This window comes from Podarcis filfolensis, assembly GCF_964270895.1.
Source record: "Podarcis filfolensis genome assembly, chromosome: 14".
Lineage (NCBI taxonomy): Eukaryota > Metazoa > Chordata > Lepidosauria > Squamata > Lacertidae > Podarcis > Podarcis filfolensis.
This window is the reverse complement of record NC_139616.1, coordinates 44,454,715-44,474,611: the sequence shown is the minus strand read 5'-3', so window position 1 is coordinate 44,474,611 and position 19,897 is coordinate 44,454,715. Positions and strand designations below refer to the sequence as shown.

Genomic DNA, 19,897 nt, shown 5'->3' with positions numbered 1-19,897 from the left:
ACAACCTTGAGACTTATGGGGGAGACAGCCAGTGTCAATCCCTCATCTGAATTTAAGCAGGTAGGAGAGGATTGGGATTGCTTCTCACTGCGAGAAGCAAAGCTACAGGGAGCCAGGCAGAGGGCCTTCTCGGTAGTGGCGCCCGCCCTGTGGAACACCATCCCATCAGATGTCAAAGAGATAAACCTGACATTTAGAAGACAAACTTCAGGGAAGTTTTTAATGTGTGACATTTTAATGTATTTTTAATCTTTGTTGGAAGCCACCCAGAGTGGCTGGGGAGACCCAGCCAGATGGGCGGGGTACAAATAATAAATTATTATTATTATTATTATTATTATTATTATTAGCAATTTATTATTTATATGCCACCCATCTGACTAGGTTTCCCCAACCACTAGGCTTCCAACAAAATATTAAAAATACAATAAAACATCAAACATTAAAAACTTCCCTAAACAGGGCTGCCATCAGCTGTCTTCTAAAAGTCAGATACCATATTCTTCGCTCTATAGGACGCACTGGACCACAAGACGCACCTAGTTTTTAGAGGGGGAAATCAAGAAAAAAAATAGGCACAGCCTGTCCTCTTCTCCCAGAGCTTCTTGGGGCTGCGGGGGAAGCCCGGGTTTCCCCCCCAGCCCCAAAGAGCAAAGAAGCCAAGACAGCTAGCAGGATCCATCCCACTGGCTGTCTTAGCTTCTGCCATAGCCGCGCAACCTCTCCAGCTGGGAGCTAAACCTCTCCAGCACGGCTAAAGAAGCGTGGCTAAAGAAGCCAAGGCAGCGAGCACAATCTATCCCGCTCGCTGCCTTGGCTTCCTCTTTAGCCTTGCGCAACCTCCCCTGGCTGGAGAGGCTGAGCAAGGCTAAAGAGGAAGCCAAGGCAGCGAGTGGGATGGATCGCGCTCACTGCCTTGGCTTCTTTAGCCTTGCGCAGTCTCCCCTGGCTGGCAATTCCCACCTCCCGCAAAAGCCCACACTAGCCGCGCACCCTTTAAGGAGCTCACGGCTCCTGCGGGCTTTTCTATGAAGAGGGAGAAGGGACTGACTGGCCACGTCAGTCCCTTCTTCCTCCTGGGGAAAAGCCCGCAAGAGCCACGCGGAGCTTGTGTGCGGCTCTTGGGGGCTTTTCCTGCCTGCCTCCCCCCTGCATTCACTCCATAGGATGCACAGACTTTTCCCCTTAGTTTTTAAGAGGGGAAAAGTGCGTCCTATGGAGCGAAAAATACGGTAGTTGTTTATTTCCTTGACATCTGACGGGAGGGCGTTCCACAAGGTGGGTGGCACCACCGAGAAGGCCCTCTGCCTGGTTCCCTGTAACCTCACTTCTCTCAACAAAGAAACCGCCAGAAGGTCCCTATGGATTTTTATATGCTGCCACCCCTCCCAAACCAATATTGCTGGGTCAGATCTTCGATGGTCATCCTTGGATGCTGTAGTCAGTGGTTCAAAATACATCTGCAAAGCACCTCTTGATGCTTGCCTTCCCACGCTAGCAGTCTAGTCCCTGCACCGTCTCAGAGCTTCCCAAAGGGAAGTTTGTTTTCTGAGGTCTTGACAGTCACATTTAATTTCCGTGCTGGTTGGTTTTTTAAAAAATAAAAATTATATTATATAAAGAAATAATCATCCCATTAATTTTTCCTTCTTGGAACCCACCTGCATCCTGCCAGCGACTTCCTCCCGCCACTGCTTGCGCAGAGTGACAATAAGAAAAGGTGTCAGCCTCTTGCCAACTCTCCTGAATCCATTTCCTCCTGCCCTCCCGCTCCCCAAATAAATGCAACTTCCACAAAGAGGAACTTTTCAGAGTCTGGCTGCGCCAGCCAGCCCTGCCCTTCCTTCTGTTGTTCTTCAGACATCAGCGAAATCAGGGGGTTAACTATGAGATGCAACCAGGGCAGGTAGAGGCATTAGAATCATAGAATTGTAGAGTTGAATGGGACCCTGAGGGTCATCTAGTCCAACCCCCCCTGCAATGTAGGAATCTCAGCTAAAGCATCTATAATAGCTCTTAACTTCCCAACCACCACCTCCTGCCTTGCACACCTATATTTCACTGTTTAAACTAGTTGCCAATTAATATAAAAATTGCTAAGCATAATCCTTTTTTAAAAAAAGTCATATGACTATACCATTCTTGTTTTGAAAAGCAAGCTTTGAGACGGATGCCTATGTCATATTTTATTCTTAACATAATGGTTCTACTATCTAGCCATGTATAATCTGGTTTACCTGTATCTACAAAATGAGCTATTGTCATATCTTGGGTTACAGATGCTTCAGGTTACGTTTTTTTGGGTTACAGACCGCCGAAACCCAGAAGTACCAGAACGGGTTACTTCTGGGTTTCAGCGGTCGCGCATGCGAAAAAGCGCCGAATCGCAACCCGCGCATGTGAAGACACACCGCTGCGGGTTGCAAACGTGCATCCTGCGTGGATCATGTTTGCAGCCCGAGCGTCCACTGTACTACTCTGTGCTTAAGCAACCTTGAAAGAATTGGTGTATTATCTACTAGTTTCTTGATCAGAAGGAGAAAGTTTTACTGTTAAATTTATTCATAGGAGAGCGTTTCTTAGGCAAGGTCTCCAAGTGCTCCTGCTAATTGCTACTGTGGTACATGGCCGGCAGCCATGGCTAGGGCACCACACACAAGGGGGCCCAGGCGGCTGGCACCCAACTATACCCATCACCCCATAAGTAGGTTCCCTGCCAATGCACAGCGAGCCTCTTCCACAGTGCCCAGCTCCTGCATAACGCCAAGACCCAGCAGCTCCTGAACTGCAGGCGCCCTGCAACAGCTGAAGCAAGCCTCACCCTCCATCCTCATCTGCATGCCCTCCCACTCTCAATCTCGGCTACCATCATCACTTTCTACCTCCTCCCCCTTCTGGCATCGGACACGGCACCTGGGACAGCCAATGGGCAGCGAGATTGGAACTGCCTGCATCCAATCACAGGGCTGGCTTCGTCGCAGAGGCACCATGGGAAATGTAGTTCTTTTTAGGAGCCAAAAAAAAAAAACCAGGACATTCTGCCAAGTTTTAAAAATCCCTCCAGAAAACAAAATTTTACCCCCAAAATGAGGCCATGTCCAGGAAAATCCAGACGTATGGCAAGCCTACTCAGGAACATCCTTAAAAGAGATTCGCCAACACTCATTTCTGCATGCCATGATGTCATCACATTTTCCAGCCAATGATGAAGAGAAGTGCATGGGGAAATATTATTGTGATAATGATACACACTCCTGGGAAGACACTGATGGTGGGTGGGGGGAACAAAGTAATCCCACCCCAAGATGCAGGAAGAGCTGTCTAATGACTCACCTGGGAAGGTCTCATCCAGGGCTGTACAGTTAGTGCCATTGAGGCAGCGATGCCAGACGTCTGTGGAGAAGTCCTCCCCGACCCACCAGGCCTGGAGAAGGATGATTTTAAAAAGCACATGAAAGTATAGATCTTGGAGGATTGATCGGTCGATTTCACTTTGATGCCAGTTTTCCACAGTCAGCTGTACCCAAAGTGGCCTCCAGCAGACATTTCAAAACATCAAAATACAAACAGAGCATGTTGGTAAATTGAAAAATGACAAAAATCTGACAAACACAGGGGGGGAAATTATATTACCCCCCACCCCCCCAAAAAAAGAGTCTAGGTTTAAGTAAAACCAGAGTTAACTGACAATAAAGTTTCTGGTGCTGGTCTTCCCAATTTGATTTGATTTAACATTTGTATTCCGCTTTTCCAATGGCAAATGCTGATCTCAGGGCAGCCAACTCACAAGAATCACAATAGCATTTAAGAAGCAGTCACTATACCATAAGTACCATAGCGCATAAATAAAGCAAATAACAAATTCATCGAAATGATAATTACAGTTCAATTAAGCCAGGCATGGCCAAACTTGGCCCTCCAGCTGTTTTGGAACTACAATTCCCACCACCCCTGCCCACTGGTCCTGTTAGCTAGGGATGATGGGAGTTGTAGTCCCAAAACATCTGGAGGGCCAAGTTCTAAAGATCAGAAACCATCCATCAAAATGATCAATACACTTCAGCAAAGTCACTTCCTGCACTCCAAGGAGCCTGGCTTATATGCAGCTCAGAGGGGAAAGGTCCTCTTACCAGGGTAGACAGCTGGCTCCCATATCCTTACTCCAGAGGAGGCTGAAAGCAGCCAAAAGCCAATGTCTGGGAGGCCAATGGTGGCAACAGGTTCAAAACATCCAGCCCCTCCAGTAAAATGCATAGAGTGTCTCCACTTTCAATATGTGGAGTCTTTTCCACTTCCATTTCGAAGACTTTCTTTTAATCATTGAACACCAGGCACACAAACACACACCCCAATAAAAATTTTAAAAATGCTGTTGGCGGGCAACTTACGCTGTCAATCGTGGCGATGAACAGAAGGGCAGCCGAGCTGATGTGGAAGACGATGATGAAGGCAAGGAGAATCAGCATCTTCGCGAGGGGAGGGTTGCTCTAGTCTAGAGGAAGAGAATGCTGTACCAAAAGACAAGGAGGGAAAGTGGTTCAGAGCTTTGGAAATGGGTGCTTACTGTGAAATGATGATGATTTCTTATTAAAGTTATATACCACCTTTTTTTCAAAAGACCACCGGGTGGCTTAAAACACAGAACATAAACAATACAATTCCATACGTATTATGCTATCTATACAACAAACAAGGTTTTATAGGTACCATTGTAATAACGCATACATACATAAAGAAAAACACTCCTATAGAATAACTTTTTTTGGCTTCCGCCTTCATCCGTTGCTCAGATAGACAAATCAAAGTTGCCTTCACACGACACACAGACAAGCTTTTATTCTTATTTATATTATATTATTATTTTTATATTTATATTTATATCCCCAACCCACAAGGATTTAATTATTTCCTTCAAGGAGTTCAAAGTGGTCACCCGGTTCTCCCCCTTCCCGCTCCTCCCCCCCCCCTCCACAACAACCCTGTGAGGTAGATTTGGCTGTGAAGAAATGTTTGGCTCAAAGTCACTTAGTGAGTTTCATAGAGGCCGAGTATGGGGACCTGAACCCAGATCTCCCAGATCCTAGTCCAGGGGTGGGGAATCTGAGGCCTTGGGGGGAGATGTGGCCCTCCAGGCCTTGTTATGTGGCCCTCAAAACCCTCCCCAGGCCACACCCCTTCTCTGTAAAGGTAAAGGGACCCCTGAACATTAGGTCCAGTGTTTTTATTTATGTTGGAAGCTGCCCAGAGTGGCTGGGGCAACCCAGTCAGATAAAGTAAAGGTAAAGGGACCCTTGATCACTAGGTCCAGTCGCGAACAACTCTGAGGTTGAGGCGCTGATCTCGCTTTACTGGCCGAGGGAGCCGGTGAACATCTTCTGGGTCATGTGGCCAGCATGACTAAGCCGCTTCTGGCAAACCAGAGCAGCGCATGGAAACGCCATTTACCTTCCCACCGGAGAGGTACCTATTTATCTACTTGCACTTTGACGTGCTTTCGAACTGCTAGGTTGGCAGGAGCAGGGACCGAGCAACGGGATTCGAACCGCCGACCTTCTGATCAGCAAGTCCTAGGCTCTGTGGTTTAACCCACAGCGCCACCCGCGTCCCTGTACCTCCCTCAAATGTGCATTTAGATAGTGAAAATTCCATTTGTTTGCTTGGAACAGAGAGGGGTGTGTGGGAAGACCCTGTACTTTTGCACCACTTCAATGTAGCCTATTTATTTATTTCACTAAATTTATATAAAACATGGCTGCGTAAGCCTTTGGCAATTGCACAGACTGGCTGAGCGAATCCGACAAAGGACAGGGGGCCCACTGCAGCAGCAAGCTTGGAAGAAAAATGAGCTGCGCTTATTTCTTACTGAAAAAGGGTCTCTCTACTCTGACTGTTTCTGGCAGTGTGTACTTTGAGAACGCTGGGAAGAAATAGATTTCTTATCATACTGTTTCTGGCAGTGTGTACTTTGAGAACGCTGGGAAGAAATAGATTTCTGTAACATCTGTGGTTTAAAGAATATTTTTTCTAAAGGTTGTAGTCATAAGGCCTAGAAACCTGAAAATAAATTCATGCATGAGACAAACTGCAATTTTCACATGCTCCCGCAGGATGGAAGCAAGCAAGGGATTTCTTGGAAGAAACGAAGGCAGACGTATCACTGGGAATTTGTGAACCACTGAGAATCTCGAAAGTTCTCACGCACAGGTCTTTTTCAACCAATCCGCTATAGGGCTTTCATATACTTTTATTTATTGCTTCAACAATCCCCTTTAGATCCAACGTTCCATATCTTTTGGCGAGGCAAAGGAACATCTGTTTCAGCTTGCTAAGCTAACACTGTGGCATTCGGGCATGCAAACTAACCCAGCCTATGTACCTTGATTCTTTTTTCCTTTTCTTTTTTGGAAATAAAAATACAAAACGAAGCTGGCAGCCCCAGACAAGCTGTCGTCTTTCATTTTGAGCAGACTAAGGGCTGTTGCTTTGTGGCTTAGAAAAACAAACGTTTTCAAAACAGTTAAAAACAAGAGCTAATTCTTGTTTTAGCATCTGGTTTCGATCAACTCAGATTGCTGAATGCAAAGGAGGGCAGGTCCATCTTCCGGAGGAGAGGGTGAATAATAATAATAATTTATTATTATTATTATTATTATTATTATTATTATTATTATTATTATTATTAATAATAATTTATCTATACTCCGCCCTTCTGGATGGGTTTCCCCAGCCACTCTGGGCGGCTTCCAACAAAAGATTAAAAGTACATTAAAACACCAGTCATTAAAAACTTCCCTAAACAGGGCTGCTTTCAGATGTCTTCTGAACGTCAGATAGTCATTTATTTCCTTGACATCCAATGGGAGGGCATTCCACAGGGCAGGCGCCACCACCGAGAAGGCCCTCTGCCTGGTTCCCTGCAACTTCGCTTCTTGCAGTGAGGGAACCGCCGGAAAGCCCTCGGAGCTGGACCTCAATTAGCCGAGCTAGCTAGAGAGAGAGAGAGAGAGCTTCCATGCACCAAAGCAATCTATCTGGCAGTACCAAATTCCAGGGGCACGCAAGGGGAAGGGCGGCTGCCTTGATGCCCTGCTTCTGGGATTCCCAGGGGCATCTGGCTGTGTTCCTTTGTGGGCCGCATGCCAGCGGTGCGTTGGTCCAGAGGCAAAGGTGGGTGGAGAGACAGGTGTGCCTCTACATTAGCCTACATTCCAGCCATCCCAAAGCCATGGGTTTCTACATGCACACACTGGTCTCTCCATCCTGCATCCAGGCAAGCAAGAGGCATTATCACAGCTCAGATTCCCACCAGGTAAAAACACTTGAAAAGTAGGAACGGCGAGAGGTGCAGCTTTGGGAGAGGTGGGGTGTATTTGTCCTCTTCCCATTGGCATCTGGTTGGCTGCTCTGAGTACAGAATGCTGGTCCGATTCAGCCAAGCTCTCCTGAAGTTCTTTCTCCCTTCGTTCCATCTTGCCTCGTTTCCTCTTCCTTCTTTTTCGCATTTTAATTTTGGGAAGACGGGCATCTCAAACACGACAGCCAAGCCCTCTTCCTCTCTGCACAACCCAGAGATCCGTAAAGGAATCCATTGGATCTGGTGTTGAACCCAGGCACCTGGGAGCTTGAGCTGTTCCCCTTCTGTTACCGTCGGAATAAACGGAAACGGTCTTGGCCCAGTATACCCGAAGGAGCGTGTCCATCCCCATCATTCTGCCCAGACACTGAGGTCCAGCTCTGAGGGCCTTCTGGCGGTTCCCTCACTGTGAGAAGCGCAGTTGCAGGGAACCAGGCAGAGGGCCTTCTCGGTGGTGGCGCCTGCCCTGTGGAACACCCTCCCACCAGATGTCAAAGAGAAAAACAACAACCAGACTTTTAGAAGACATCTGAAGGCAGCCCTGTTTAGGGAAGCTTTTAATGACTGATGTTTTAATGTGTTTTTAATCTTTTGTTGGAAGCCGCCCAGAGTGGCTGGGGAAACCCAGCCAGATGGGCGGGGTAGAAATATTATTATTATTATTATTATTACTACTACTACTACTACTACTACTACTACTACTACACTGAATGACAGTGGCTTTCTGGGATTCCAGACAGCGAGCTTTCCAGTCCTACCCAGGGATGCCTGGAACCAAACCTGTGACCCACTGCATGCAAGGCAGTTGCTTTACCACGGAACCACGGCCTGTCCGTAAATGTCACCCTATATTTGTCACTTTGGTGGTTATGGGTTTTTGTTTTTTTTAAAGAAATATTTATTAAGATTTTACAAAAACAAGTATACAAAAACACATAATAATAAGAATAAAAATTAAGGAAAAAAAATAAAAAATAAGTAAGACATACAGAAGAAACAAGGAAAATTAAAAACAATTATTTTTCATAACTTAAAACTCATTTGCTTGTTTCATTGACTTCCTCACACCTCCCCTTCTTGTATTCCCATTTAACTAATCAAATCAGCAAATCCTTACCCTCTTTCATTTATCTTATATATATAATTTAACATTTTATAACTCAGTATTTTCATCCATTATCAATTCATTTTTCCATATTCTTAAAGCATTACAGCTGGAAACCACTTAATTTCTATCCAACATCATTCTAACATTCATTAATTTTACAATATTTCTGTAAGTAGTCTTTAAATTTCTTCCAATCTTCTTCCACCGCCTCTTCTCCCTGGCCCTGGATTCTGCCAGTCATTTCTGCCAGTCCCATATAATCCATCATCTTCATCTGCCATTCTTCCAAAGTGGGTAAATCTTGTGTCTTCCAATACTTTGCAATAAGTATTCTTGCTGCTGTTGTAGCGTACATAAAAAAAGTTCTGTCCTTCTTTGGCACCAATTGGCCAACAAGGCCCAGAAGGAAGGCCTCTGGTTTCTTTTGGTGGTTATGGGTTTTGAGGGGAAGTTTTCCCAAGGCTCTAGGAAGGCCAGACACCATCCTCTTGCTATAAGAAAAAACTGCTCCCTTTCCCTTATGGGGTATTCCAAAGCTCGTACAGAGTCCTTAAGTGGGTTCCCTATCGGTTGGAGAAAATAACAGAGGCCAACTAGAGTATATTGAGAAGCAAAGCGGCTAGTAAGCCTGATCTTTATTGAAGGAAAATATACTGTTGTAACAGGGTTCCCATCCACCACACGCAGGAGGGAGAACCCTGAACAGTGGTGTGCAAGCTCTTATACAGACTCTTGAAATAGCCCACCCTGTAGCCCAAGACCACCACCCCCCAAACATCATACATACATCACAGAAGGAGGCGGTCTACAACCAGGATACCTGATAATGGTCACTGATTGCATTACCTGGGCAACAAAGCCATTCTTTTGTGGCCGTTTACTTTAGTTCCTGAATACAGGTCACAGGCTCACCCTATTCATGCACAAATACGCCCTTAAAACAGGATTTGTAAGCAAAAAGACAATGGGATTTGCCTCCCTTACTGCAGAGGTATATTTGAGGTCACTGGGAGAGTCAAAATGGCTTCAGGATTGCTCTCCCGTACTATTTCAGACACATGGTTCATATATTTAGATAGGTGTGCATTTATGAATATTTATTCTGTATTTGAGACCTTGAAATTCTTATAACACTCTTTTGCAAACTCCCCTGAACAGGGATTTTTTTTTTTACTTTCTGCAAGGCCAGGATATTTCTCCCCCGTTTCGTCGGTCCCTCCACAGCACGGCGTGGAAAGGGAAAGTTGGAGTTTGGTTTGGAACAAAGCACTTGGGTTTTCCTTTCGGCAGGCCAAGGCAGGAAGCTGAATTGCTGTTGAACAAACAGCTCGCTGTTCAGGTACACAATAGGCAGGGGTCAAAAAGTTTGCCCTGAATAGAGCAGAGACCACTCAAGGGTGGGCTGGGGTGCAGTTTGAGAGAGAAACAGAAGGCATGTAGAGTTTGGATTTGATATCCCGCTTTATCACTACCAGAAGGAGTCTCAAAGCGGCTAACATTCTCCTTTCCCTTCCTCCACCACAACAAAGACTCTGTGAGGTGAGTGGGGCTGAGAGACTTCAGAGAAGTGTGACTAGCCCAAGGTCACCCAGCAGCTGCATGTGGAGGAGCGGGGATGCGAACCCAGTTCACCAGATTACGAGTCTACTGCTCTAAACCACTACACCGCACTGGCTCTGACACTGTCCAAGGTGGGAGACTCAGTATCATCTCATCCATTTGCCAATCCCAAAATAAGACACAGGCCTTGTTCCTCCGGCTCAAACGTCTCCCTTAGAAAAAGGGAATACATGCCCTCAGCTGGGTGCTTAGGGTTAGGTCAAGGTTTACTGCATTTACAAAGGCTTTCCCACAACAGAAACATCCTGAAGCAACAGGAATGAATCCCAGGGATAAAAAAAGAGACAAAGATATATAGACCCCAAACAACCAGCCATGGATGCTGGCCAAATTCCTGGGAAAATAGAAATGGTGAAAAGTTGGTCCCGTAGAACCATAGAGTTGTAGGGCTGAAAGGAACCCCAAAGACCATCTAGTCCAACCCCCTGCAATGCAGGAATCTCAACTAGATCATACATGATAGCCAAACTTTGCTTAAAAACCTCCAACGACGGAGAAACCACCACCTCCCCAGGGAGTCCATTTCCACTGTCCAACAGTCTCACTGTCAGAAAGTTCTTCCCAATGTTTGGTCAGAGTCATTTTTTCCTTCTCATTTGAATCCCTTGGTTTGGTTTCTACCCTCTGGAGTAGCACAGAATCACAGAGTTGGAAGGGACCCAGCGGTTCTCAACCTGTGGGTCCCCAGATGATGTTGGACTACAACTCCCATCACCCCTCAGCTCTGGCCTTGCTAGCTAGGGGTGATGGGAGTTGTAGTTCAACAACATCTGGGGACCCACAGGTTGAGAAAGGCTGATTCTAGTCCATGGGTCGACAAACTAAGGTCCGCAGGCCGGATCAGGCCCAATTGCCTTCCAGATTCGGCCTGCGGATGGTCCGGGAATCCAGGCAGCCGGCGTAGTGCGCACAATGGTTTTTGCAACTCAGCCAGGCTTGGGGGTCAAAAGTGAGGCAAGCGGCTGTTCGAGAAAAGCCCCTTCTCCGTTCGTCGCATGCAGCAATCTTTTCTTCCAGGGTGGGGAAGAGGGAAAAGGAGCCACAGTTCAGATTTCCACCATGGAGCTACCAGCGACTAACCTCAGGAAGGGCAGTTGCGGCGGCAGGGGCTCAAAGGCGTCTCGGGAGCGACGCCTGCCGGGGTCTGGGGCAACGGTGTTCCCCGCCAAAGGAAGCAGGGAGCACCTGGACGGCTGCACTCCAAAACAGTTCTGCGCTCTGCTGGGGAGGCCGCCTGTTAGCTACACGGTACGAGCCATGGAAAGGTAAATAGATGAAGGAAGGGAACTTCCTACATATGTGGTGGTCCTGTGCTAAGGTCAAGGCTTTCTGGGACATTATTTACAATGAATTAAAAAAATATTAAAATATAACTTTAGCAAAAAACCAGAGGCATTCTTATTAGGGCTAACTGATGAAGAAATTAATAAAAAAAGATGTAAATTTATTTATGTATGCCACAACGGCAGCAAGAATCCTCTTGGCTCAAAGGTGGAAGCAGCAAGAACTCCCTACATTGGAAGACTGGAAAATAAAAATGGTAGAATTTGTGGAGTTGGCGAAGCTGACGGGGAGAATCAGGAATCGGCCCGAAGAAAAATATCAAAGGGACTGGAGCAAATTTATTTATTATTTGAAAGAAAACTGTACTCATTTAAAAACGTTTGTAGCATTAACGTGAAATGTTTTGTAATATGAAATTATGATGCAGATTTATAAATAAGAATGTGATTTCTTAAGGTGATTATAGATAAAGAAATGATTATGGGAATGCGAAAGATATGTTGTAGGCTATAGGGATGTCAGAAAAAGAGGTAGGAGGAAGTCAAAGCTCACTTTGAGCAAATAATATGTTGTGAATATGTGTATTGAGTTAAAATGAAATATGGAAAAATTCAATAAAAATTATGTTAAAAAAAAGGAAAGGTAAATAGCCGCCACTGCCTCGTCTTCCCTCATGCGTGGAAAAGAACGTTTTTGCTTGAGCGTCGCCGGCCTTAGTGTGGTCAACGACCACACTTCTCCCTTCACCCACACATGCGCACACGCTCTCCAGGGCTGACAGGAATGGCGCACTTACCTCAGCCCCCCCCCCCCGCCTTACAAGAGAAATAACTGTCAATGCGTAAAACGCAAAGGAAGCAGTGTGGGTGTATGAGGGAACCCCCCCCCCAAAAAAAATCACATTTGGGCAACGTTGGGGTTGGTCCCAATAAGGGTTTTTGCCAAAAATGCAGGTCATAATCATAGCAACATATAGTCCGGCCCCCCACAAGATCTGAGGGACAGTGGACCGGCCCCCTGCTGGAAAATTTTGCTGGTCCCCGATTCTAGTCCGATCCTCTGCAATGCAGGAATTTGCAGCTGTCCCTTACAGGGATCGAACCTGCAACCTTGGCGTTATCAGCACCTCACTCTAACCAAATTACCAATCCAGGTTCACAGAACCCATGTTGGGTACCGCAATCCTGTGCACTCTTGAACCACCCTCTTGCCCCCCGAAAAAAGCACTTTTGGGGGAGCTGCATAAGTTCGTGCCCCCCAAATAGCGCCTTTTTTTTTGCCGACTGAGATTGTGGCGCATGATGTGCGTCCCGGTTTTTTTGTTCTGAAAAAATTGGATGGTATGGCACCTGTCTCAACATGACTGCTTCCCTGCAAGCTGGTGATGTGCATTTTGTCTGAGGAAAAACCCAGAAGCTGAAACAGCTTTGTCTATTCGTCGTACCACTGAAGTATCCCAGATACTGAAATTTGTACTGCACATCACTGACTGAATATTGATTTCCCCCCAAGCTTGCATCAGGCCTGAGTGGCATCTAAAGGTAAAGGTAAAGGGACCCCTGACCATTAGGTCCAGTCGTGACTGACTCTGGGGTTGCGGCGCTCATCTCGCTTTATTGGCTGAGGGAGCTGGTGTACAGCTTCCGGGTCATGTGGCCAGCATGACTAAGCCGCTTCTGGCGAACCAGAGCAGCGCACGGAAACGCCGTTTACCTTCCCGCTGAAGCGGTACCTATTTATCTACTTGCACTTTGTGCTTTTGAACTGCTAGGTTGGCAGGGACCGAGCAATGGGAGCTCACCCCGTCGCGGGGATTCGAACCGCCGACCTTCTGATCAGCAAGTCCTAGGCTCTGTGGTTTAACCCACAGTGCCACCCGCGTCCCTGTGAGTGGCATCTACTCCCCTATAAATCCTGATCCTATACAATGTTCTTTTTCAGATCCAGGTTTCTCTGGCCACAGCTGGGATTACTATTTGGAATAAGACCTATTTGAATAGTTTCAAACGAGGCCTGTCAAAGCTATTTTGACATATTTTCACATATCCTTCCAGTTTGCATTCCTTATCTCATTCCTTCTCTGGGTTGTTTTGACAGATTGTGTGCTGCAATTTCCCAGGAGGAGAAGGGCATCTGGCTGGACTTTTGGCGGAAACAGGATGCTCTGGTCTGATCCAAGAAGGCAGTTCTTAGGTTAAGACTCTGTCTTCCTCAGACTGGCAGAACTTGAGGGCTAAGGCCAAGGCAGGGACTTGACTTTTACACCGTTATACCGGCTAAAGGGATTACCGTATTTTTCGCTCTATAGGGCACAGTTTTCCCCCTCCAAAAATGAAGGGGAAATGTGTGTGCATCCTATGGAGCGAATGCAGGCTTTCGCTGAAGCCTGGAGAGCAAGAGGGGTTGGTGCACACCGACCCCTCTCGTTCTCCAGGCTTCAGGATGCCATCCGCAAGCCTGCGGAGCCCGGCTGGAACTCTTGCCGGGCTCCAAAGGCTTGCGGATAGCTGCCTGCAGCCCGAAGCCTGGGGAGCACGGCGCTGTGCACCCCGGGCTTAGGGCAGCTATCCGCAAGCCTTCGGAGCCCAGCAGGAGTTCCCGCCGGGCTCAGAAGGCTTACGGATAGCAGCAAGCTCCGGGAGCGATGGCGAGGTTGAGTGCAACCTCGCCTTCGCTCCCGGACCCCCAGCCCCGAGGCTAAAAACGAAGCCAAGGCAGCTAGCGGGATCCAACCTGCTCGCTGTCATGGCTTCTTTGCTTTTTGGGGCTCGGGGGGGGGGGATTTTCTTTATTTCCCCCCCCAAAAAACTAGGTACGCCCTATGGTCCGGTGTGCCCTATAGAGCGAAAAATACGGTAGATCACGCTCATGCAGAATTTCCATGGCAGGGATTGAGTGAGACCCGGGATGCCTCAAGACCGTTGCTATTTTCTGGGATTCCAGCGGATACCAGGAAATTAGTTTTGTGCAGTTGAAGCAGATTAGAGCACTCTGTTGCACTAGTGGGACGAATCCACTTCCAAAAATAAACTGATTTTTGCTGTTAGGAAAGTGACAGGGAAATGCATTGAAAAGCGGAGAGTGAATGAAGGACCAATGGGAAGACATTAAAGGAAAAGCTCAGGATGGACTGTCCCAGAAGCAAATCAGAACAGATGCATAATAAAGGAAGGTTATAACCTAGCTCCTTCATAAACCAGGTGCAAGAAAATCAGGATGAATGTTCAAGAAATAAGTCATCTGGGAGAGCCCCTTGTACTACAGTACTCTGCACCAGGTGTCTCTAAGTGCAGAGTAAGAGAAAGAATGCTCATTCACACTTTTGCTTGCGCTGTATTTTGTTAATATATACTGATTAATATACTGATTAATGCAAAAATGCAATCTTGCCTGCAGAACTGAAGCTCGCGTTAGCAAAATATCTCTCTGGGTTTTCCACTGATAAGATCCTATTCAGCGGGTAAGATCGGGTTTTTGCAGCGTAGCATACATAACTTTATTTATTTATCAAATTTAAATTTTGCCATCCCCCCCCCCGAAGGAGCCCAGGTCGGCAAGCCACCCTATGTTTTCGAGGGGGGGGGTTATTTTTTTAAAAAAAACGTTAAAACTATGAACATCTTATAATTGATCAGGATGCCCATGAGCCAGGGGCGGAAGAAAGGGGGGGGGGTGGTCCGTCCTGGGTATCATCAGTTGGGGGGGGGGGTGACAAAATGACAAAAATATGAGTTGCTGTTATTTTCTAATGGGCTTTTTAGTTCAGTCCAGAAACGTAACGTAAAGCGGCTGGCGCTAGGCACCTGCCCACCACCTCTCCCTCAGCTGCCCCACAGCTGAGAGGGAGGCCAAGGAGGGGCTCCACGCCGCGCCCCTGCCTTGGCTTGCCCCACCCCAACTGACGGCTCTTCTTTCTCTGGCTTCATACCCCTTCATCCCTCCCTCTCACCCGCCTTCGCATTGCTTCCATCTTCTCCCTAGTCGTCCTCCTTCCTTCACTCTTGGCTTTCTCCCCACTTCCTTCGCCGCTCTTCACCCCCGGGTCTCTTTGATCTTCTCTCCCCTCGCCCATCCCACCCTCTTTTCTCTGCGGTGCCCCCCGTCTGGTTTGCTGGAGGAGAGAAGTTGGAGGGTACCACCCGCCGTCCAGTCAACTGCAACAAGGGCTGTGTGCAAATCTCCATCTCCTGCCCCCTCTTCCTCCTCCTCGTCCCGGGCTCCTTGCAACCTCAGCAGCAGCGAGAGCAGCTGCCAGGTGGGGCGTGGCCAGGCAGGAGGGGCTACGAAGGGGCGGAGCTCCTGGCAGTGCCCCAGAACGAAGTGGAGACCCGGCCGACACGGGGGCTGGAGCAGTTAGTGACGCCGCTGCCGGGAGCCTAGGAAAAAATATCTCCCTTGAACAATCCAAATGGAATTGGCTTGTCAACAGGCTGAAGACCAAATTGTCCACCGCCAGCCTTTGTTTCCTTGAAAGAGATAGCCTCTCCTCCTTACGGAGGGGAGGAGTCGTGAGCTGGAGCCGTTTCCTGCGCCGGCAGGGGGGGGGGCGTTCCGGCCCCTGCCCAGCTGGCCTGGCTGACACGCCACGCCCCCAGGTAGCCAACCAATCAGGTGGAGGCTCGGGGGCGGGGTTTAGCAAGTTTTGTAAGGAGGAATATATGAAATATTGCAAAGAAGATAAAGAAGAGAGACATTAGTTATGATATTTAAAAGTAATAGCGAAAGTAAGAAATGTAAATTAAGTGGGAAAGATTGGAAAATTTTCAGATGTGATGGCGGAAGTAAAAAAAAATTGTATAAGATATAAAAGTATGTTTTATAATTGTTGAAAATGATATGTTTATATATATATATATATATATATATATATATATATATATATGAGAGAGATTTAAAGCTGCGAAACTGTAAATCAAGGGACTGTGCATCTCAGCTCCTTTACTGGCTTGTAAGGATTACTGGGATAACCTGTGTGACACATTTAGGAAACACTGTGTTTTTGTGTGTTTTTTAGAAAACAAAGTACAGCTCCAGGCGTGGCAATCAAGCCACTGACTGTGCCCAAAGGGTGACCTTTTGGCTGGCGTTTCCTTCCATTCTCCCTGGCAACCTTTTGCCCAAGTAGGGCAGAGAAGTCATTGAGATGAGTCCAGTGCCATCATCTTAATTTTCCTAATAACATCCTTGTGAGAGTCTTGAGGCATATCATCCTGGAGCACGAGGAAACTATCCTTCATGGACAGGGTTGCCTCTGTCCTTCAGCTGATAGCGTTGATCCTGTCACATGCCATTTGTCAAATGGGCGTGGGGATGTTAGAATCATCAAATACAGTTGTACCTCAGGTTACATATGCTTCAGGTTATGTACACTTCAGGTTACAGACTCTGCTAACCCAGAAATATTACCTTGGGTTAAGAACTTTGCTTCAAGATGAGAACAGAAATCATGCAGTGGCAGTGGGAGGCCCCATTAGTTAAAGTGGTGCTTCAGGTTAAGAACAGTTTCAGGTTAAGAACAGAGCTCCAGAACGAATTAAGTACTTAACCCGAGGTACCACTGTGGTTGGAAGGAGACCTCCCAGTGGTAGACCAGTCCACTCCCTGTAATGCAGGAATCTCAGCTAAAGCATCCATGGCAGATGGCCACCCAATCTCTGCTTAAAAACTTCCAAGGAAGGAGAGTCCACAACCTCCTGAGGGAGACCGTTCCACTGTTGAAGCGCTCTTACGATCAGAACGTTCCTCCTGATGTTGAGTCAGAATCTCCTTTCCTGCAGCTTGAATCCATTTGTTTGGGAGCAGGAGGTCAGCACCAACACTTTGAATTGTGCTCAGAAACATGCTGGGAGCCAATGTAGGTCTTTCAGGACTGGTATTATGTGGTCTCATGTAGACAATTCTGAGCAAGATGGAGCAAAGGTCTAACTCTGTGCATGCTGATTCCCTATGCTCTTGTCTAATTTAGCCCTTCACCGAGAACCATGAGGACTAGAATCCTCCTTTAATTTTAAGGAAAGGGCTGGAGCTCAGTGGAAGAGCATGTGCTTTTGCAAAGCAGGAAGTCCCAAGTCTCCAGGTGCAGCTGGTGGAGACCCCTGTTCAAAATCCCAGAAAGTCACTGCCAGTCATTGGACTGTAGAGTTGGAAGGGATCCCAAGATTCATTTAGTCCAATGCAGGAATCTCAATTAAAGCCTCCATGACAGATGGCCATCCAACCTCTACTTTAAAATTTGCAAGGAAGGAGAGTCCACAACCTCCCAAGGGAAACCATTCCACCATCCAACAGCCCTTACTGCCTGAAAGTTCTTCCTGGTGTGTAGCCAGAATCTCCTTTCTTGTAACTTGAAGCTATTAGTTCAGGTCCTGCGTTCCAGATCAGGAGAAAACAAGCTTGCCCCATCTTCCACGTGACAGCCCTTAAGATATCTGAAGATGGCCCTGCTACCTCCTCTCAGCCTCCTCTTTTCCAGGATAAACATACCCAGCTCCCTCAACTGTTCCTCACAAGGCTTGGTTTCCAGACCCTTGAAACTGTCCCACAAACTCCAGCGGGTGCAGAATGCTGCAGCGAGGCTCCTCACGGGGTCCCTGCCAGGGGAGCAATTCACCCAGTGCTTTACCAGTTACACAGGCTCCCAGTGGAGGATAAGGTCAGGTTCAAGGTGCTGGTCTTCACCTTTAAAGCCCTATGCAGCTTAGGGCCCTCGTATTTACGGGACCGCCTCTCCTGGTATGCCCCGCAGAGGACCTTAAGGTCCATGAATAACCATAGTTTAGAGGTCCCGGGCCCTAAGGAAGTCAGACTATCCTCCACCAGGGACAGGGCCTTTTCAGTGATGGCTCCAACCTGGTGGAATGCTCTGTCCCATGAGACTAAGGCCCCTCAGGAATTAACCTCCTTCCGTCGGGCCTGTAAGACAGAGCTATTCTGCCTGGCCTTTAATTTGAATTCAGCCTGATCTTTTATTTCCCTTCACTTTCCTCCCCCTCCTCTTTTATGAAGATCACCCACTCTGGGATCCCACAGCTAATTCTCCCCTGGTCTCCCCTGGACCAATTCAGCCAGCTAGCCCTGGGGATTACCTAATGCTTATTTCCCCTAAATTGATTTCTGAATTTTGAATTTTATTGTTATTCATGTTTTTATACTGTATTTTATGCTGCTTTTACAATTAAGTGTTTTAAATTTGTTGTTAGTCGCCCTGAGCCCGGTTTTTGAACCAGGAAGGGCAGGGTATAAATAAATCATCATCATCATCATCTTGGTTGCCCTCTTCTGCACATGTTTCAGCTTGTCGACATCCTTCTTAAATTGTGGTGCCCAGAACTGGACACAGTGTAGACAATAGTGAGCTAGATGGATCAATGATCTCACTCACTATAAGACAACTTCCTGTGCTGCCACATTTCCATCAGAGGCCTGTGGCACTCTCCTTTTCTTCCAGCTTTAAACGTCCATCATCCACAGCTCCATCACTCTGCAATCTTCTGTCCTGCATATTGAACTATGGGCTGATGGGAATTGTAGTCCAAAATCTCTGGTGGGCACCAGTTTCTGCAAAATTCCATTCCACCATAAAAGAGCTGCAGATGTTGCATTACCTAAATTGAGCTAATGCCGATGGAATTTTTAAGATAACTAAAAATCAGTGTGAGAGGGAGAGATGTTCCAGAACCAGCAGCTACCACAATATTATCTTCCCCCAAAACATTCTAATTTCTATTGATACTGATCAAAAGATATACAAAAGTTTATACCCAACATCAAGTATCTTTTTTTATAACACACCAGAATAAAAGAAATGCTTTTAAAACCTAATCTAAAACAGGAGCAAAGAGAAGGGAAAAGAAATCAAAAGAAAAGAGAGTGAGAAGAACAAGAAAATAAAAAATAAAAAATATGGAAAGGCTTCCAGTTCTCTGCCTGCCAGCTAAATATAGTAACTTATTCAAAGTATCCACTCAAATTGGACATCCTACTATTCTATTTTCTACAAGCCAATATTTTTCCATCTTCAAACCCAGATATTATGAGCTCATTTTTCTTCTTCCATGCCACAAGTCCGGAAGAAGGTTCCCAGTCCTTAATAAATGTCAGCAATGGTTTTCCCCCTAATTAAACACATTAAATCAGCCACCACAATATTCTGAGGACACAACCACGCCATTGTCTGATGCGTTTCTGCCACTAATTCCCAAAGCGCAGCTCTTTCCGCACTTGTTGGCCCTGAGACTCTCACCCCATTTTGAAGGTTGACTCATGAGCTTGACGGGGCCAGAGGAGCAGTTCATCCGCAGGATAACCGGGCGGGGAAGCGACTGTCTGTCAAGATCTTGAGTGGCATTCTCTGTCTCGCCACTATATTCCGTTCAACTTTGGGGTGTGCCCAACTTCCACCCCTCAGCCAGCCAGGGCAAAGTCATGGCCGATGACAGCTGTGTGATTCTTAGCAAAACTTTCCCATGCCTTGCAAGCCCTCGGACCCTTTGCTCACCCAAGATGACACTTTCAGGAAACAGGGTTTGGGC

At 46.8% G+C, this 19,897-nt stretch overlaps 2 protein-coding genes across 3 annotated transcripts in view; both read right to left on the bottom strand.

Annotated features, from left to right (window-relative positions):
• LOC310749103 (myosin-11) overlaps positions 1-19,897 on the bottom strand; it is a 1,537,435-nt gene that overhangs the window by 962,970 nt on the left and 554,568 nt on the right. The gene's annotated exons all lie outside the window — the stretch shown is intronic.
• Positions 1-19,897, bottom strand: part of EMP2 (epithelial membrane protein 2) — a 32,155-nt gene that overhangs the window by 4,185 nt on the left and 8,073 nt on the right. For both annotated transcript variants that reach the window (XR_014541527.1, XM_083585945.1), the window contains exons 2-3: positions 4,389-4,508; positions 3,334-3,424 (exon numbers count right to left, since the gene is read on the bottom strand). Coding sequence is in view for 1 of the 2 variants with exons in the window: in XM_083585945.1 (XP_083442071.1) it covers positions 3,334-3,424; positions 4,389-4,466 (169 nt within the window). In the remaining variant the exon portion in view is untranslated. The remainder of the gene's footprint in view (positions 1-3,333; positions 3,425-4,388; positions 4,509-19,897) is intronic.